The sequence below is a fragment of the Pteronotus mesoamericanus genome, unplaced genomic scaffold, assembly GCF_021234165.1.
Source record: "Pteronotus mesoamericanus isolate MK-2021 breed Mesoamerican mustached bat unplaced genomic scaffold, CSHL_Meso_final scaffold_118, whole genome shotgun sequence".
Classification (NCBI taxonomy): domain Eukaryota; kingdom Metazoa; phylum Chordata; class Mammalia; order Chiroptera; family Mormoopidae; genus Pteronotus; species Pteronotus mesoamericanus.
This window is the reverse complement of record NW_026555301.1, coordinates 2688634-2709663: the sequence shown is the minus strand read 5'-3', so window position 1 is coordinate 2709663 and position 21030 is coordinate 2688634. Positions and strand designations below refer to the sequence as shown.

At 45.0% G+C, this 21030-nt stretch overlaps 1 protein-coding gene across 1 annotated transcript in view; it reads right to left on the bottom strand.

Moving 5' to 3' along the window:
- COPG1 (COPI coat complex subunit gamma 1) overlaps positions 1-19897 on the bottom strand; it is a 29757-nt gene extending 9860 nt beyond the window's left edge. Inside the window, exons 1-21 of the mRNA XM_054587474.1 lie at positions 19739-19897; positions 18751-18803; positions 18226-18306; positions 17893-17964; positions 17628-17707; positions 16471-16546; positions 16127-16219; positions 15616-15702; positions 14239-14396; positions 14021-14154; positions 12021-12088; positions 11588-11776; positions 10560-10655; positions 7856-8099; positions 7097-7172; positions 5769-5872; positions 5207-5332; positions 4843-4911; positions 1970-2112; positions 1475-1646; positions 704-801 (exon numbers count right to left, since the gene is read on the bottom strand). Coding sequence (XP_054443449.1) covers positions 704-801; positions 1475-1646; positions 1970-2112; positions 4843-4911; positions 5207-5332; positions 5769-5872; positions 7097-7172; positions 7856-8099; positions 10560-10655; positions 11588-11776; positions 12021-12088; positions 14021-14154; positions 14239-14396; positions 15616-15702; positions 16127-16219; positions 16471-16546; positions 17628-17707; positions 17893-17964; positions 18226-18306; positions 18751-18803; positions 19739-19775 — 2256 coding nt within the window. The 5' untranslated portion in view covers positions 19776-19897. The remainder of the gene's footprint in view (positions 1-703; positions 802-1474; positions 1647-1969; positions 2113-4842; positions 4912-5206; positions 5333-5768; positions 5873-7096; positions 7173-7855; positions 8100-10559; positions 10656-11587; positions 11777-12020; positions 12089-14020; positions 14155-14238; positions 14397-15615; positions 15703-16126; positions 16220-16470; positions 16547-17627; positions 17708-17892; positions 17965-18225; positions 18307-18750; positions 18804-19738) is intronic.
- Between the last annotated feature and the right edge of the window lie 1133 nt (positions 19898-21030).

Here is a 21030-nt window from a genome sequence, read left to right as displayed (position 1 = left end):
GGCACTGCCCTGTGGTCAAATCCCAGAATGATTCCATTGGATCTCAGAAAGGTGGAATTGGAAGGGCTGTTTCAGTGTATAAAAAGACTGCTTGGCAGACGCAAACTCACCCAATTTCTATAGAAAGCAATTTGACAATATGAATCGAAAAGTCTTAAAATCATCCCTACCCTTTGACTCAATTATTCTACTTCTAGGAATCTATGCTAAGGAAACAATCTGAAATGCAGATAGAAATTTGTACCCAAAGGGATGTTTAATGCAGCATTCATAAACAGTAAAAATGTGGAATCCCAAATGTCTAACATTAAAGGAACCAAATGATATAGCTATATAAGAATATTTTAGTCATTAAAAATTGTTTTTATGAAGGATTTGTAATGATATGGGAAAATACACTATGGTTTCAAGTGAAAACAGCAAGATCTATAATGTACAGAATGACCTCAATTTTGTAACTCCCCACTCTCATCCCAAAATAACTCCCAAGGACTATGGGTAATGTTTATACTTTGTTTTTACATTTCTCAAGTTTTCTTTTCACACATAAACATGCATTTTTTCAAGTTAAAAACAGTTTCTTTCAAAGAGAGCTGTAAAGCCCCAAACAGCAAGAAAATGCTTCAAGTCTGGTTGTCTGCTTCTGGAAGGAGTTGCTCTCAGCTTCAGGTACAAAACTGAGCCTCTGACCCTAGCTTCTTACCACATATTCATCCTCATAGCCTTCATCTTCAGTGTCCCCAGTGGTGGGGTCACAGTCCTTGACAGTGAACTTCATCATGCAGCTGAATGTGCAGGCCACTGTGGGAAAGAAAGGCTGGGTGATCAGGATATCCCTAGCTACTATAAAGGATGAGATCCTCCACAGGGCAGGTGATAACAGCTGGCTCTCTAAGCCTTTGCCATATAATCAGTAGTGGCAACACGCCATCCAACCTACAAATCTGGACTGAAGGCAACACCTTGTTGAAGGGCATGAGAGTCAAGTCATGGGTTTGAGGTGTCCCCTTGTGGAGAAGGGAGAAGAGAAAAGCAGAAATGATACAGGATGGCTACATCCACATAACAGTAACAGGCTCACTGTTACAAGATGGAGAAGAAGTTGGTGGTTTCCTTGGGAGGAATAGATTTGAGATGTTTTAGTGTTTATGTCTGTCTTTGTACTCTTTCATGGTACAATAAAAGGGTGCTGGTTCAAGGACCCGATAGACCAGGGTTCTGCCTCTTATCAGCCATTTGAACTTAAGATAAGCCATTCAAACTGAGTTTCAATTTCTTCATCTATGAATAGGGATGGCAGTACTTATCCCCATAGGTCTTCTATAAGGAGAAAATGAAAAGCACCCAGAACTCAGCCATTCTTCTTCTCCTCAGGACAAAATCAAGGAGTTAAAGCTTTTAATAAGAGATAAATTGTTGATGCACAAGCTACCCAGCTTATTCTGATCCTGAGGGTGTCTGGAGAGGAACTCACCAGCTGTGGGGTCTTCCTTGGGCAGTGCCACCAGCGTGTAGCAGGTTCCAGGCTGGTTGTAGGGTAGGCTCCGGGCAGGTACGTAACAGAGCACCTCATAGGCCTCAGTTGGCTCCATCTGCACTGTGACATTCTCCAAAGTCTGGTCGTTGAGTGTGTTCGTGCAGTCAAACTGGCCCAGGGGGTAGGGGAATTACTTAGACACTCTTCTAGGTCTAAGCTTTGTTGCAGTGGAAAAGGCAGGAGATTCTATCTCTCACTCCATGGGCCAACCTGACTCCCATCACAGTCACCCAGCTCAGGTTCCTTATCGCTATGCTGACACTCAGGAGCCAGAAAGGTCCTGGCTCGAGGGTATAAGAGATATACCAATTGGTGACAAATTAGGTCACCAACTTAGTGTGCAGAGAGCCATTACCCTACAGGACCCATCGGACCTGGAAAGACTCCCTGGTCCCAGGAGGCTTCAGCAGGACCTCAGCCCTCCCTGCTCACCTGGAACACCATGTGGTCAGTGAAGGTGTGTTTAGTGCAGTGGATGACATACTCTGTCTCTGACTCAGTGAGGGCCACAGGCTCAGGCGAGGACTTGAAGAGGGGCCCCAGCCCATGGAACTCCGGCACCACTGCCAGCTGCTCTGAAAACCACAGGCCACACAATTACTCAGTCTCTCAATTCCCAGACCAACTTGTGATGATTTCTAATAACTGCTCATGCCCAATTCTTAAGGTGTTTGACCCTACTTAGATGGGTGGATATGTATACACAACTGTTTACTATTTCCTAAATATACTAATACATTTTCTCATCTCCCTAACTTTGCCCACTATGAATACTCTCCTCCCCTGTCCACAAAAGAGCTCAGAAGCAACAAACTAACTGGGAGACCCCGATGTTCTAGGCATAATCCATTTGGAGACCTCCCTCTACTTTAACTCAGCAAAGATTCTTAAAAGAAGATGGGAAGTAAGAAGATTACTAAGAGGATGGGATGCATGTTGCTACACAATCAGGTAAAAGAACAAACTGGCCCTGCACATTTGTGAGCTAAGACAAATGGCCAATAAAAAAATGTTTTAATGTATACCTGAAACTAATATTTTATGTCAACTATAATTGAAAAATGCATTTTAAAAAAGGGATATGTTTCAGAGTGTTACAGAAAACTCTACTTAAGAGTAGTCTGTGGGCATTTGGTAAGGCCTTAGGAATCCCACCCTGGCCTGTCCAGGTGAATGAGGCATCTGGCAGCTGTCTGCACATGGTTTCTGCCTATGATGGCTAAAGCTGCTGCTTGCTTCCCTGTTCTACAGCAGGGGTAGGATCCTTCAAACTATGGTCATGGATTACCTGTGTCAGAATTACCTGGGTGTGGAGGCTTATTAAAAACTGATTCCTGTACCCATCCCCAATCTGCTTTATCAGAATCTCTGAGTTTAGGACCCAGGAATCTGAATTTCTAACAAGTTCCTCAGATGACTCTGATATCTGATGATATTTGAAGGCTACTGCTCTTAGACTTTCAACTTGTCTTCCCAATTAAATTGAACTCCTTAAGGACACAAATTGTACCTTGAGGCTAGGGATCTGCGATTTTGCCCTGTCCTTAGTAGGTACTCAATTCATGTTTCAGGGATACAGCATCATTGTTATTATTTTGCTTTCCTCCTCACCACAAGGAGTCTATGTGACTGCTTCAGCCCTCTGCAGCCTGAAGGACCATATCTAACAAATGTGCAGGAAATAGAACTCAACCCACTCCTGGAACTTGGCTATGGGGTATAGGGATAGGCCACACCAGATGCCCAGAAAGAGCCAGCTTAGATATTAGGAGAAACCTTTAGGCAACCATGATCATTAGACACAAGAGTGCTTTTTCTCATGGAAATTCATGTTACTGGGCCTCAAGTTTCTAGATCTGACAGTACCTAGGGGATTTTGCTAGTAGCTACCATCAATAAAATAATCTTGCGCACAGGGTTGTCATGAAAATAAATTAAGCAATAAATGTCAAGATCTAGCAAAGTTCCTAGAACTTATTATGTGATTAATAAATGTTAGGTTTTAGAAGATTGTTTAAAATGGAATTGATAACCTCTAAGAGGCTTAGAAGGAATCTTCCTTGGAAGGTATGGCAGAATGATCGCCCCCAAGATATTAACATGGCAAGGCACAGAACCTGTGAATTTTTTGTCACATGGTAAAAGAGACTTTGCTGATATAATTAAGTTACATCTTGAGATGGGGAGATTATCTGGGATTACCTGGGTGGGCAGGGTAGGCAGGGGGGTCAGAATCAGACAGATTTGAAGAGACTATACTGCCGACTTCAGAGATGGAGGAAGGTGGCCTCCAGAAAGTAGAAATGGCAAGGAAACAATCGTCCCCTAGAGTATCCAGAGGGAGCTCATCAGCCATGCCAACAAAACAAAATCCATTTTGGACTTCTGACCTTAAAATGTAGGATAAAAAGTTTGTGTTGTGTTAAGCCAGTAAGAATGTGGTGACTTGTGATAGCAGTAAGAGGAAACTAATACAGAAAGAAAAGTTTCAGGTTAAGAGTGAACCCAGTTAGCTCAAGATCCTAGATTTCCTGAATCTGAAAGACAGTATGTTGACAGGAGACAGGATTCTGAAATGGGCTGGTAAAGAAGGAATTTAACTCAGTTCAACAATAACTGGGCCTGCTCTGAGGAAGAAAGGCACTATGCTAAGTGCTGCTATAGAAAAAATAAAAAACAGAATATGTAAACAACTACACAGAACTATTTAGGAGAAGACCGAAGAGATGGAGTAGAAGTGATCAGACAGAAGGCTTCACAAAGCAAGAAGGTTATGTGCTAGTCCTTGAAGGTATGAATTCAATGGATAAAAGTCTGGCAATTAGATACACAGCCTTGCCCTTTAAAAATGTAAGACAAGGGGAATACATAAATAGACAAAATGTTACAATATAACATAGACTGAACACATCTGGAACTCAAGAAAAAGTGTCTTCAGATCTCAACTGTGCCAGATCAGATGTCCTGAACTGGCTGCAGTTCCAGGGGTTTGAGTCTTCAGAATCCAGGCTGAGAGGCAACTTTGAAACAGTTTTATTTGGGTCTTAATACCAGCCCCTTTACTTTGTGGTTATGCAACTTTGGGCAAATTACTCTCTGAACTGTGAATTCCTGATTCCAAATGGACCTAACATCTTCCAAATGGGGATCAAATGTATGTCTAACGTACTTTTAGGGCCCAGCACTCCATACAGATGCAATAAACAACAGTTCTTACTCTGAATTCCCCCAGAGGAGAGCAACTACTCCAAAGCTGAAGAGACTGAGCCCTGCTCCTCAGAGTCCCACAGAATACCGCTACTCACCCTGGAAGATCTCCTGTCGGGTAGCTGCCACTTTCTCAGGCTGCTTGGCTGCTGTGATGGGGATGCTTTCTGCAGGAGTAAATATACATGATGATCAACAACTCCACTAACGAGGCACAGTAATGGGGCAGTGTAGCCTTAAGCGTGGTGCCGTTATTTAGGGATTTTAATTTCCTAAATGTGTAGTATACAAATGTGAGAATGTTTGTGTGTCTCCAATTCCTGGAGCCAGAAACAAAAAGGATTATTCCCTCTTCCCAGCACAACCACATCCATACTGATTAGGTTTAGTCACAGCCAAAATAGACCTTCCAATGGAGGTCTGAACCTGAGGGACTGTGAAAGAAGTACAGGTATTACATACCTGTTCTTTGTTCTGCCATGAGTGTGGTGGCCAAGGGCACAGACCTGAGGTCAAAAGGTTTTTCCGATGGTTCTAGAGTATATTGCTGTAGAGCTCTTTCCAAACCAGGAATGGACACGGTCAAACCTACAGGCCAGTGGGAGAGAAGTCACTCTGTTTGGAACACATGACAGAATGAGCACCAGGAATTCCCCCCGAAAAAATGAGGCCCTAGGTTGTATGACCCTGAGAAAACCACCTAACTCTTTGAGCCTATACTTCCTCATCCACACCCTCCTTGTTAGGGTTAGTGTGGGGAATAAACACACATACAGGAGTGACTGATGAAGGGTAAAGCACTGTGCAAATAGAGGTTTTTTATTAATGACTAGCGTTTCAATTCACTGGGCTGTTTCTGTACACACTGTATGAACCACATGACCTGAGGTCTCCTGGGGTCACAGGGTTGCCATGAAAGTCCAGAGAAGAGTGTCTTGCCTCTGAATACCCCTACCCAGATCTGTAGTGATAGGAAGGACTACAGCTTTGGTAGAGAGTCAAAGACAGGCAGGGAAAGGCTCACCATTTAGGATATAGCCAGCATTGAGGGCCTTCTGCTTCTGCTCCAGGACATTGAGATAGAAGGTGGCTCGGTCCCTGACTTCATTGTCATCATCCATCACACACCTGGAGCCAGAACATAAGGTACTTCTGACTGGGGCCCCATAGGAGTTACAGGAGGGATCTGGCAGGTCTTCATCAGAAAGTGGTGAGAGAAAGTTGGTCTCTTACAGTTCTGAGAGCTGTCTCCAGGTGTGGTTTCCAGCCATCTAACTTATTAACAGGAAGTGACCATATTCACATTCCCTGGATCCTCTCCCTAAAGCCTACCTAGTCAAGGAAATAATCTCCTGTATCCAACAGCATAGGTCAAAAAAAGAATTTAATATGACCCTGCAATTTCACTCCTAGTGAGTTGTATCCTTTAGAGAACTGAAAATATATGTCCACACAAAAGTAGAAACAATTCAAATGTCCATGAACTGATGAATGGATAAATAAAATGCAGTAAAACCATACAATGAAATATCAGCCAATAAAAAGGAGAGAAGCAATGGTACATGTTGCAACAAGGATGAATCTTAAGAACATTTTGAAGAAGCCTGACACACAAAAGGCCACAAATCGTATGATGGCATTTGTATGAAATAACCAAAATAGATAAATCCAGAGATAGAAAGTAGATTAGTGGTTGTCTAGGGCTGGTGCAGGGGGATGTTAAGGGCAGTGGAGAATGACTACTAGTCGATACAGGATTTATTTTTGAGACGATAAAGGTCTTTTAAACTTAGATTGTGGTGATGGCTGTACAACTCTGTGAATATATTAAAAGTTATAATATTATATATTTTAAATGGGTGAATTGTAACATTCAAAAATATCTCAGTAAATATATATACATACTTTAAAAAATTCAAATGAATAACGGTACATCTGAGTGATGGCATTTTTTTAAAGGATTTTGATTATTTTTAGAGAGGGGAAGGCAGGGAGAAAGAGAGGGAGAGAAACATCAACGTGTGGTTGCCTCTCGTGCACGCACCCTCCCCTTCCCCAACTGGGGATGGGGCCAGCAACCCAGGCATGTGCCCCGACTGGGAATTGAACCAGCGACCCTTTGGTTTACAGGTCGGCACTCAATCCACTGAGCCACACCAGCCAGGGCTGAATGATGGCATTTTTGTATGATATTGTTTTTCATGTGCTTCTATGCCTTCTAATTTTTCCCCTACAATCCACTGTTGTATAACCCCTCCTCCTTCCCCATCATAGTTAAAAACAGACAAAGCGAAGTTGTTTGAGTCGGAGGGAACTTTAGTATCCATGAGGGGCCCTCAGGCCTAGACTCACCTCTTCAGCAACACCAAGATACTGGGTAACATCTCCTCATTCTGGGCTCCAAACTTGGCTAGAGCACTCACAGCACCTGTATTTATGAGGCACATAAGATACACTTGATACACCAGAGCCAATGCAACAAGGCTCGGGGTGGATCTTGGCACCACCCGACCCTGACTTTCTCATCTATTTTATGGATACGGTAGCCCTAACCTAGGGTTCCAGGAGCCATTTTTAACATTAATTAGGGCAAGGCCCCAGGAGCTGGCCACAACTTCAGGCTTCTCAGCTTCTGTATACAAATGGCCTTAATTCACAGTTAAGCATGAGATTAACATCAGTGAAAAAACGAACTATTATTTCATTATTATGGATTGCTGAAAGAGAAAAATCTGTCCAGTGGGCATGAAGAGAAAATAACAGTAAATTATAAAATAAAATTGATAATATGATAGTTGTACAATGAATTGCACACTCACGTAAAAGAGTAAATTTTATGGTATCTGAATTATATCTCACAGCTACTGTTAAAAAAATAAAGTTAAACTCTTCAAGTGAAACTTTACAAAAATCAGTAAAACAAATAGAGGTTAAGAACTATTCAACTAGATGATCTCTAACCATCTAAGGTCCTTCTACAATATTCTCAAAAACTGAGCCTGTGAGGCAGGAACAAGTGCCCTGTCCTCATTTGGGGCTCATGCCCCTTTGTCAGGGGAACCTACTTAAGAACAAGTTTAAGAGCCCAAATTCAGCCTGGCTGAGACCCACCTGCCCGGACCTCTTCATGCTCCAAGACCACTCGGTTATAGATGAAGCGGATGTATTTGGAGGGGTTGTTGGTCTTGGGCCCCTCCTGGCCCAGGAGATGCAAGATGCGGGTGGCCAGCACAGTGAACTCACAGTCCTCGATGAATTCACATAGGTGTGACAGTCCCGTCTCCTTGCTTTCTGAGTTCTCCTCGATGATGCTGATGATGCAGTCCACGATGGCCCGTTTATACTCAAAGCCACCCTGCAGTGGGAGGGGTCGAGCTGAATGAGGAGGCTGCTCGCTCCAGAATGGGCTGTGAGTCTCAGAATCTAACCAAGACTGAAGACAGTGGTCCGAACACAGAATCTGTACTCGATGTTCTTTTCGTGTAAAACTTAAGACCTGGATTGAATGTTTGCTGGGGCCTTTCCAGTTCTAACAGTATTTGGTGTAACAGAAACAGTTTGAGTTTTATTTTTCCTAACTTCCAGATAAAAGGCAAAATGGGTGGTACAGATGCTATGGCAAACAGTATGACAGTTCCTCAAAAAAAAAAAAAAAATATATATATATATATATCACCTACCATATGATTTCAGTTCCACTCATAGGATTTACCCAAAAGAATTGAAAGCAGGGTCTTGAAGAGATAGCTGTATACCTATGTTCACAGCAGCACTATTAGTAATAGCCAAGAGGTAGAAGCAACCCAGGTGTTCACTGACAGATGAATGGATAAACAAAATTTGGTCTACATACGTAGTGAAATATTACTCAGCCATAAAAAGGAAATTCTGATACATGCTACAGTGTCGTAGAACCTGGAGGACATTATGCTCAATGAAATAAGCCGGTCATATTGCTTGATGAGGTCAAATTCATAGAGATAGAAAGAAGAATGACTGGTGCCAGGGACTGGGTGGGGGGTTAGAAATGGGGAGCTAGTGTTATAACAGTTATAGAGTTTCAGTTATGCAAGATGAAAAAGAGATTGGCTGCACAACTACGTGAATATATTTAATACTGATCTATACATTTAAAAACAGTTAAGATGGTAAACTATGTCATGCATGTTTTACCACAAAAGGAAGTAAAAAGTCAGAAGATCCTAAATCAAATCTATTCCCTGTTTAGATTTTAATGACAAAGGTGGCAAATGAGATGCCTATAAGCTGCCAGGCATGTAACCTGGCAACATGAAACAGACTGATCGGGAAGAATGGGGCAATAACCAGTGTCTGTCCCATCTATAGAGGGAAATCACTACTCAGCCTTGTGTTGCCAGATCTGACAAGTTTTTTGGGAGAAACTGGCAATCTATTATAGTGGTGTTGATAGTTGTTTTCCTAATTTTTAAATAATAGCTACTAATTTGAAATGTTTAAAGCTTTGTACATTCTGTACAGTCCAAATAAAACTTAACTGTGGATCAAATCTGGCTCGTTCTCAGATTACTTTGTTTTATGGCTGTGAGCCACTTTCCTTGCCTAAATCTCATACTACTTCATAATAAGGATCATTAGTGTGTTTACCTCACAGGTTATTTTGAAGAATAAATAAAATGCATTTGTATATTTTAATAAGGCTGTTCTATGAGTAGGTACACTGTAAGCCTGTAAACCTGCAAGCACTATTTTCATTATCAGTTCAATGGCCAGGAAGCAAGCCTGATGGGCACTGAGTTCAGAGTAGTGCATCAAGGCTTTGCTGGCAGCTGCTCTAACTAAAGGATGGCAAGCCTCTCTCCAGAGAGCTAGAAAGACTATTTCTAAAAAACAAGGTTCTCAGTGTCTAAGTGCTGCACTCTAATAAGTGAAGGTCTTACACTCAACCATTACATTGAACCATGAATTTTTGTGGGAGGAAAGGAGATCCAGTAGAAAATCAGGGGCTGTGGAAGTGAGACAGATCTGGGTTCAGATCTTGGCTCAGAATGTATAGGTCAGGTGACTACAGGCAGGTTACCTTACCTCTCTGAATCTCAAATCCCTGATTTTTAAAGGGAGAAAATAATGTCTATGGACAAGGCCTGTTACGAGGATCACAAGATTGTGTACGATGTATAGTGTCTCCAAAGTGCCAGGCCCATTAGTTGAAAGCTCCCTAAGCATCAGTGCTGTCCCAATTCCAATATTCTTGGAAACCCCAAAGACATCCAAGGCAACGGCTCCTCTACTGCATTGGTCCAAGAGGCACCCTGGAGCTGGGACAAAGGGACACCAAATATCTGGGGACCAAGTCTACTCCATAATCACTTTGTTTCTGCTCCTCTGAATTAACTGGTTTTGTTGAGACATCCAAGAAGGGCGGTGTTAGTGAATCATTAATTCATGTCAGAGAAAAAATAGAACAAATGTCACAATATTAGCATTGTTTCACAAGAAACCCACCCCATGGAGCTCCTGGAATGGTCCAGAATACTTCTACACTAGCTACCAATAAAAACATGTTTTCCCATCATCTGCATAAGCTTCGCCTCAGGGCATCTACTACTGTGTCTTTAAAGCCAGGTTACTGAGTCATTATAGTTACTACTGTAATTACTAGTAACTGCTACATATTTATCTGTTGATTCACGAAGAGTTTAAAGGGCCACAGAAACCAGGAAATCTACCCAGTTAACAAGTTGATCTGGGTACACCCAAATTGACATAGACCAAGCAGCCAAGTCGCTCCCAGCAGGAGGAGCCCTGGCATGCTCTGCTTGCCCCCTACTTTTACCTCTTCACGCAGCATGGTAAACAGGAAGTTCATGAGGACAGCGTGTTTTCGAGGATACTTCTGACACAGGGCACTGATGGCCTGGACAACCACCACCTGAGTCAAACAGACACACATAAGTATCAGATTCCTGCCATCAGGGTGGAGTTACTTAGTTCACTAAGTGCCAATGAAGTCCTTCCTTAGGTAAGGCCAGGCCCTGCATGTGACACAGGGCAGGGAAACAAAGGGAACTCCATTCCCGCACTCATACAGCACATATTCCCTGAGCCCATCCAGGTCAGGGTGGCAGGCAGAGCAGCCCCAAGAGTCCCCAGACCCATACTCTAGGACCCCAAACTCAGCTTTTTACTCAGACCTCAGGGTGGGTCTATGAGCCCCCTCTCCATCTCACCTGTCCTGCTTCTCTTCCTACCACTCCCAATTCCTTTGAGATTCCCCTCAGTCAGCTTCTCTGGCTCCTCTTTGAGTATTCTTTTCTCCTCTCCCCTCCTCTTCTCTTCTCTTTGGCAATCTTATCTCCTCCCATGGTTTTAACCACCTCTTCTATGCAACTAACTCCCAGATCTTTGTTTCCTATCTGAGCTTAGTGTTTCCCAATGTCTACCAGAAAACTGCACCTGGTTCCCACAGACACAGCATGTCTACAGTCACCATCATTACCTTTCCTCTTCCTTTATTTAATATGTAACCTTTCCCTCCTTCCCCAAACTGATCAATGGCACCACCATCAACGCAAGCTGGAAAACGGCATCATCTTTGACAACATTCAATCCCTTGATCCTTACACCATGCCCTGCCAAGTGGCTGTACAAAGGAACAGTAGGCAAACACCGGAGGCAGGACTGTGCACATCTCTCAAGGCCAAACCCTGTGAATAGTTACTTACCAGCCTTCTCCTCTGCATCCTCACGCCTGAACAGCCTCTCAGAGCAATCCTAGCCCAGTGGCTAGGGAACATGGAGACGGGGCACAGGGCACCTCTCTGACTCTGGGGACTGTGGATGTTTCCAAGGCGAACCAGGTACCTTGAATTCATCCGAGATCTCTGACATAAAAGAGGAGATCTGCTTCATAAGGCGGTCGATGCTGCTCTCGCTGCCGGTCTTGAGGAGAGTGGTGATGGCCAATGTAGCAATGCTACGATTAGAATCTGTGACCAGGTTCTCTAGGTCCAGGTTGCAGGCTGTCACTGCTGAAGGATGCTTCATGGCGACCTATTTTGGGAAGAAAGAGATAAAGAGGACAGGAATAAGAGGTAAAAAATAGGACTTCTGTCATTCCACTGCATGGGATTGGCCCAATCAGAAGTCCTTTCTGATCTTACCACCTGGCAAAAAGTAATGGAGGCCAGGGCTACACCCATCCAGGTAAGGTTAGGGATTAAGAAGTGGATCAGGTCACCTCCCCTGACCCTCTCAGAAGGCCAGGTCCCTCTTCTGCCCACCATCGGACCCTTACCTTATTGAGGGTGCGGACAGCGGCATAGCGGAGGGCTGCCTTGGGTGAGCTGCAGAAAAGCTGGAGCACTGTGGGGAGACAAATGCCATATGCCAGGCTGCTCTCACTGCTTGGCAGCTAGGAAAAACCCAGGCAGGCCTCCAGGGGAGGAAGAGAAATAGGGCATCACAAGCACGCAAGGGCTCTGAGGCTGTTCAGATCCAAACCCTATGCTCAGCTCATTTCCCTGCTGGCACTCCCACCTCAACCAAGGAAGACAGTGCTCTCCCTGGATACCTGAGCCATGAGCACAGACGCCTAAATGCAGGTGACAGCCCAACGGGTCTCGTGAATGATGAGAGCTGCTGTTTAATGAACATCTGCTGTGTGCAAGGCACTGTGCTGATGAGCTGTTGTGCCTTGTCTATTGACTCCTCACGAGTCTGTGAAGCAGCCATTGTTATTATCTCCATTTAACAGATAAGGAGACTGAGGCACAAAGGGGTAAAGAAACTAAAGTAACTCTAGATTAGCAGTCAGTTAATGGCAAAACCAGGACTGAAATCTAGGAATGCCTGCACCTGAAGCTGTGGACCCCTGTAAGGTAGAACTCTACTACTCTCTCCTGAGGCACATATGGAAACCAACAGAAGTTCCTCAGTCCTGGCTTAAACAGTGGCTTGGGTTCCTATACTATGCTGGCGCATGTCAGGCAGTGTATTCCTCCCTGTGCCTTCGTTTTCAGGAAGATTGGGCTCGATTCTGTGCTCAGTAGTAAATACGGCTACTGTTCTCTGAGGTGCCCATGTTCCTTTCTATAACTTGGCTTTTATTCTCTTACACTTTTTCAGAACTTATGTTTGTTTTTCTTAAAATAAGGTGACTTTTATTTTAAAGGCTCCATCTTATTTATGTCTCATTATTCTGGAAATATGAGAAATATAATAAGAATGAATGAATACCTATATTAGTGAATGAATTCATTTAGTTCTTGTATTTTTGTCTCTAAGAAGGAAGGGAGACTTTTCTCTCCACACATGAACCCCATCTCTCTGCCTGGCCTGGTTATATCATTATTATGGAGATTAGAAAAACAGGTCCATTCATTCCAAAATATCTGCAACTCTAACTCTCCTGCCATAACATCCTGGCTTTCAATGGGTTTGTCCGTTCTAGAACACTATCACCGTCTCTGTATCTTAGCATTCCTAAGAACCTCTCCTTTTCTAACTTTGCAACATACCCACTTTCCAGTACCAACCGCTTGGCACATCACACAGTTGCTGTTTTGATATACAAACACCTAGCACAGGGACCAGCACAAACAAAGCAATAAATGAATACTCAGACTAGATCTAAGATAACTCGAAGTGGTCGATTTTCCATAATAACAAGGAACACTTTTGCTGTATTCACCATAATGCTGAACACTATTCTAAGCCATTTGTATAGATCACACAAGTTTACCGCCTACTATAACCTCAGGTAACAAGCACAATTACTATCCACATTCCAGAGAAAGTAAAGCATGGAGAGAATGGATGCCTTGCCCAGGCTCACTCAGTTGCTAAGTGGCAGAGCCAGGACTTTTATCCTGGCTATCAGGCTCCGGTGTCCAGGCTCTGAAATATCCCTTTAAATTGCTTTCTCCTTTACCTGAGACAGCTCAGCCCTTGCAGAACATGCACCAATTTCATAAATCCTGAGTTCCTCCACCAGGCCCTCTTACTAGACAGGCTGCAGAGCAGACTTGAACCTCACCTATGCCACTTACCAGAGTCCCAACCTCTTTAGTGGTAAGATGGAACTAAAAGTGTGCCACCCCCTAAATCTAACACATGACAGAGTTTCCAGTAGAGTGCCTGGCACAGAGCAAGTGCTTACTAGCTACTAATTACTTTTCTTAACATGAAAGTAAGGCCTATTAGAGGGCATTTTCTTTCTTCCCCGACCCCTATCCCAGGGCCTAGCCTCTAGCAGGTACAGTTGCATGAGGCTTGGGTGAAGGAATATCTGGTAACCTGACACAGCCGGGGCCAGCTCTTTGGCACTGCAGCCTGGCAGATTGACAATGGCTGAGGCAGCCTCATAGACAACCATCTCATGCTTGTTGCGCAAGCAGCTCTCGATGAAGTCAAACAGTGGGCTGTCGCGGCTACAAAAGAACACAAGCAGTAAGAAGCTGGAAATGATAGGGTGAATGAGGAATTATCTAGTCAGGGGAAATAAGAGCTGTTACCTGCTGTCCTCCTCCTCCAGCTGCTTGCTGGCCACCCGGATCATCATGCAATAGGCAAAGGGAGACTTGAGCCCATGCCGGGTGAACTTGCTAATCATCTTATTGACAGCCAAGCGGTCATTCCTACGTACATGGTATAGGAGTCCCAGTGCATGGTACTAGAAGACAGAAAACAGCAGCAGAGTACAAACATGTGAAACCTAGGTCTACAAACTGTGTGACCCTGCCGGACAGGCCACTGCATTTCTCTGGGCTTTAGCCTTCTCATTTTTAAAATGGGCATCATGGTAGCTGCCTCACAGAGTAGCAGGGACAAGTACCCCAGATAATGTATACAGATAGTTCCAGATCCAATGCTCAACAAATCACATGAGTATATCTATAGTTCTTGTTCTGCCCCCAATTCTGGCAAAGGCCCTGACAGACATCATGAGTACAGACGTGATGGGGGAAAACAGACACCACAGAGATGAAAGAATGGGAGGAAACCCAGTGTCTCCAGACAAGAAAAAGGGGGATCTGGGTCTCGAGCATTGACATATGCTGTAAGGTGTCATGCAAGATACCTCAGATATGAGGTCTTATGATGGTAAACCCTACACAGGTGGACATTCTTACCCCACTGACTTGCCCATAGACACATGGCTCGTCCTGGTAAAGCAAGATCTAGAGGACCTGAAATCCAGGGACTACATTCTAGAAATGTGAGGTGCATAAAGTTATTTCCTGTCCCTTTTGCTCTTTTCTGTTTCCTTACCAGAGTGGCACTGAAGTGCTAAGAAGGCTGTGGGTGCCTTCTACGTGAGAAGCTTCTCTGACCCTGAAAAGTGTTTTGAGGGGCCACAGCTGACCCTGGAGATGAGAACAGTGCAAAGTGTGAGGCAAAAGAGAAGAGATAAAACACAGGTATTGCCTAGAGGTAAGCAGCAGGTGTGTCAGGTGTAATAGGTGTTGTCTCATTTTATCCTCAAAACTTTACGAGGCAGAAACTTTCAATCCCATTTTACAGACAAACAAACTGAGAACTACACAGATAAAAGGAATTTCTGGCCTAGAACACTAAAGAGTTTCACAGACAAAACTTCCACTAAGACATTTCCATGTATCACTAACAAAGCCAGCTTGGCAAAGGCCCTCTGCCTGCCAGGGCGAGGTTTGCTACATCACATACCCCAAAACAATACTCAGCTGTTTATCAAAATACTTTAATATTTTGGTACCAGGGAGTAAGCAGTCTCTAACCCAAGCCTCCCCACACCCCCCCCCATCCCCCTATAATCCAATGACAAAAGGATTAAAGTCTGCTCCGGCTAGGGGCCACCAGGATCTTTGTGGTGAGAGTCCATTCTGACTGGCCAGTGCCATGCCATATCTCACCTGGACCATGATGTTATCACTGGATGCCGCCTCCTGGGCCTCATTCACCCAGCGCTTGACCACGTCAAAGCTGCACTTCAACAGGTGCTGTGAGCAATAGGGCATATTAAGGGGGAGCCAGGCAGGAGGAGGTTCTTCCATCAAATATCCTGGGCCTGGCTCACAGTTCATCCAGGCCCTGGTCCTTTCCTCAAAGCCCAGGACCTCTCCATTGTCCTGGTCTTCTGAGATGGCATAAAGGCATAGGATGGTTACGACCCTCCCTCTCCCAGGCCTAAGCTCCAACATTCTGTCACTCCAAAGGATGGATCAAGGCCATCCAACTGTCCCTCCTCAATCAATGTAGAATTCCCCAGCCCTCTTCATTAAGAAAGTTAAAGGGACTCTCAGATCTGAGAATACAGAAACACCTTGTATTACCTACTGGAAAACAATTCTTATATTCTATTCAGTTTCCTGATCCTACCCTTCCAACCCCTGGTCTCACAAGGTCCCAGCTACAACTACATACCAGGGAAGACACCAGGGCAGAGCTGGAAACACTGGGGACCTTGTCCACAATAGCCTGTTTCATGTAGCGCTCAATAGCCTGCAGCATGGTGCTCTGTGGGGACAAGGAGGGGGCGAAAGGGGACCCAATCAATCCTCAGCAGCCTTCAGGAATGTAGGTGATGGGATGTGCAGCAGTGTGGTGAGGAAGAAGCAAACGTGTTTCCTTTACCCAGGAAACATCATCTCCTGGGCACCTCCTTTGCCCAGGAGACGGGGAAAACCTAAAACATGCAACGGATGAGACTGAACCTTGACTGAAAAGCAGGGAAAAGACAAGTGGCTGGGTAGGGGCAGCAGACTCACATCAGTGATCTGACAGAGGGCTCGCACAGCCGGGCCCCGGTAGTTGTCTTCTTTCCCAGTCATGTCCTTCGTCAGGCTGTAGGGAGAGAAGGCACCATCCATACACCAGAACGTGGCCTGCCCTCCCCACACCAAAGTCCTTACCCGCCCCTCTTTAGCTCCCAGCACCACACTTACCTGGATTACTACATGAGTCTCCTAACTAGTGTTTTCCATTTTTGCCCCATCCAAGCCACATTCCATGAAGTAGCCAGATCAAGGACTTTTTTTTTTTAACTCAAAACTGACCAGGTCCCTTGTCTGACCTTACTAAAACATTTCCGAGGCTTCCTACTACCATTACCATTAAGCATAAACTCTTTAACAAAAAAGTCCCCAAATAGGCTGTGCGATCTCTCCTCTCCAGGCATTTGTGTATGCTGTTCTCTTAGCCTGGAGAACTCCTCAGCCCCTCACCTCCATCTCTGTCCTGCTATTTCTCACTCCTTCTTCAGGACTCCATTCAGACAGTTCTTCTAATCCAAATTCAAATTGGGTGCCCTTCTGGTCTGCTCTCACAGCCTGTCTGGTTATTTCTCTGTGAATTCTGGGGCTGCAGAGACCATGTCTGTCTTGTTTGCTGCTCTATTCCCAGAGCTAAACACAGGGACTGATACTCAGTCAATAGATATTTTCTAAATGAACCTACAAATGAATATATAACACCCCCATTTATAACCCCTCCCCCCCAAAAAACTGAAAAGAAATAAGAGAACTGAGCTCCAGTTCTTAAGGGCAGGGACTATACTTTAGTCACATTTGTCCCCTGAAACATTCAACCTAATGTCGAAACCAGTACTTAGTAAGGAAGCCTATTTGTATATCTCTTGCATTCTCTATTCCATTTTTCTTGTTCTTTCTTGATACTCACTCAAGTCTTTATGAGAGTTCCAGGCTCGCCAAGGTGACTAAGAGGAACCAAGGGAAGGAAGGGTTTGTGCCCAAGCTAAGGCCAGAGAATTAAAAGGGAAACAGCACACTCTGGAGGCTTCCATGGGGTAGGCAGTGATAAATGAAAGATGAGGGAGTCAATCAAAAGTCTCACTGTCTAGTATACATAAGAAAAAATGGCCTCGGTATAAATAAAACCCAGTAGAGGAACCATCCGCAGGACTTGCCTACTGGTGACGATGATGACATCTTCAGCAATGCAAGACATCTCTTTGATGGTCAAGTAGCACATCCGACGGAGGGTGGGCTAGGAAAGAGATGGAAAAAGCCCGATGATCCCTAGCCCCAGCATGAAGGTCAGGGTTAGAAAAAGAGAACTCCAGACTACACAAAGGCAGTCAATATTGACTGGTGGGGTCACCTTTCCCTTGGCCCTCCTACCACCCTGTCACAGATGTCTTCTCTCAAGGAAAGCTGGGGTTCAGCACTTACATCGTTGGACTGAAAGAGCTTGGTCATGGCAAAAAAGGCCTCAGTTGCTTCAGTGGTCCCCAGGTGCTCTCCCTATTTTAATCAAGAAAAAAGTCTCAGCTTGGGATGGAGGAGCCTGAAGGCTCTTCTTGCTCTATCAGTCCAGGCCAGATCCTCAGACCCTACAGAGGCTCCATCAAAGGCAACACATCAAAGTTGGAGGCTGAGGGTCCCAGAGCTGGGCCCTTGGCTACGACCACACAGGGGTTGTTGAACAGCCGAAGGGCTATCTCACTTGTGTACCCCAACACCCACCAACACTGTTTTCTCCACCCCTAAGCCTCACCCTGTTACCTGGTTTATGAGGTAAAGAATCTTGGTGAGAATATGAGCACATTTCCGAGGGTTGATGGGAGTTTCATTAAATACACGGGCCTAAGGAAAAGTGACCAAGGATATTACTTTCTAGCCCAGTTTATTTCCCTTCCATTGACTACTCTCAAGCACATTCAAGGGCTGAGAGGTCCTAGAGTAAATAAATACACTTGCTTAGATAAGCTTATTGTCATTAAGGAAAGGTTTTTTCTTTAATTCATCTATTACCATCTTCTGAAATCTTCCTTAATTTAAATATTAGTTAGGAATGTTCTGATTTATTAACATATACTTAGTAAATGTTTGTTAACCAGAAAGAGAAACGAAGAACAACAAAAATGTAAGCATAATGAACTCTCTCCAGGAACAAAGTTTTTCTGTCTTTCTAGGAACAGCTTTCTCCGCGACTGTTCTTTAAAGCAGCACTTTGAATGTGTTATCATCTCAATCACATTCGATCCTGGACATTACGATGAAATATAGAGGGAAGCAAATGACACTTGCCTCCTGGAGTACTGCACTCTTCTCAAGGTGCTGGAATGGGTTGGAGCCTCCACCTACAATCAGAGAACAGAGAAGACTGAGTACAGGTTGTGACCCTAAATTTCAAAACTCTCCCATAGATAAGGGACAGATGTCCCTACTATCTGCCTAGTCAATAGTCACAGTCAAGCTCCTGTGAATGGCAATCAAAGTTCTACCACCTGCACATAAATCATACCACTCTCTGCAAGGGTCTCTCTCTCTACCCCAAACTACTTACAATCACCCAGCACCCAGGGTACAGTCCTTCTGTGCCTCTTACAGTTTATTGTTTTACACTCATGTATACAAACGGTACTAAACTGAATCCCTATTACATGATGGGACCACCATCTCCCAGTGACTAGGATTTCTTCATAACAGATGTCACATTAGTAGTTAACTATATGCTTTATTATTTTGTTTATGTCTCTCTCTCCCACTATGCCTGTTACCATTCTAATATTCCCAGCTTAGGCAATGAGTGTCTCTGTTGTTACACTGCACTATCAGGACACAGTAAGTGCTCAGTGATTGCTGAGAAAATAAATGAGAGTCCAGGTTCTCAGCAGCAGGCCACTGGCACCTCAGATAACGCCTCCGCCTGGCCAGCACCAACGCAGCCCCGGCGAATCCCAAAAGATCCAATGGAGAAAGTAACAAAGGAGAATTTGCCACTTCCCTGACAGACACGCAGAAACCAAGACCAAGAGAGACGCGTGACCCGCCCAAGGTCAACAATGAATCGTCCGTGGTCCAAGCTTACGAATAGGGGGCAGTGTAGCATGCTTGGGCTCTCCGAGGCTTGCCACTGACTAGCTGTGGACCTTCGCACAAGCCTCTGTCCCTCACTGGGCCTCGGCCTCGGGTCAGGACAGAAGCCACGAAGGAGAGCTCCCTGGAAGGATGTTGAAAGCCTGCGTAATGGTCCAGCCTTCCTCATGTCTAACTGCAGGCCTGGATCCCTCACCCGATTCCTCGTCTTTCTTGTCGAATTTCTTCAGCATGGTGGTGCCGGCGGGGCGCAAAGCAGGTGCCTTCTGCTGGACAGCCAAAGATACTAGCAGTGATCTGATGGCGGTTCTGCCCAAGCCACTTCCGGCCGGCCACGTAACCAAGCACTCTGCGCAAGCGCACTCCGCCCTATGCGCATGCGCATATTATAGCCTTAGGCTTTGGCCGGCTTTAACTCTCTCCCGGCCGGAACAGGCCTGCGGCCCAGGGGCTGCTTTTAGGGGGAGGGGAAGTCCTTAGAATTGGAACGGACGGGCATCCCGGGTTAGCACCCTACGTCCACCTTATCTGTACAATATGAGTAACCGTAGTCCCTGTCTCATTGCGTTGTGGCGTAAGTTTAAACGGGCTTTTGGAAGTGAGGCGCACAGTGGCTCGCAGTAGACCCCCAATTAATGTTATTTGTTGTTACTGCCTTTTCAGGGAGACCTTTCTAGCCATTCTTCGCTTTCAGGTCTTTTCCCTGGCCTGACTTTTCTCCCTAGCTCAAGTCACCGTCTAACAGACTATTTTTACTTTATTGCTTTTGTTGCCTTTAATTCACTGTTGTGCCATATAGTAGGTGCTCAGTAAACTCTTGTTGAATAAATTAATGCTTGAAGTTACTCTTATAATTTATTGAATACATCTGCCCACCTCCTGTCACGTCTGCTCCTGGTGCAAATTGTTTTGTACTTTAACTTTCAGGGGACTAACTAAAGTAAAAGATCAGCATAGAAACTTCAATGCGCTTTTTAAATACTTTGGGTATTTATCAAGATGCGCCGCCTAGCGCTGGGGGCGGGAGAGATGGGAAGAGGAGAGAACGAAACAGTACCCAGGGCTCATCTTGAGGAGTTCAGCGGGAGACCTTGAGGCCAAGGTAAGGACGGTGCGTGCCAACTTGCCAAATTGCACTGGCTGCCGCAAAGCCGAGTCAGGGCGACTGAGCGCTGCGAAGCGTGGCACAAGCCAGCCTCTGGAGGGAGCAGGTCGGGGAGAAGGAGCCCTGTTGAGCGGAGAGGAGAGGCGGGGGGGCTTGGGACTGAGACCCGCAGGTGAAAGGAAGACAGCAGAGTAGAAGGAAGGGTAGTGTCGGAGGTGCCAGCCTTGTGGCTCTGCGGAGTAAGGCTTGTCTCGGGGCTTGTGCCAAGTAGCAATTATCAAGAGCCAGAAAGATGTTCGAAAATCTTTAACCAGTGGGCCTGGCCGGGTAGCTCAGTTAGTTAGAGTGTCGTCCTGACCTCTCAAGGCTGAGGATTCAATCTC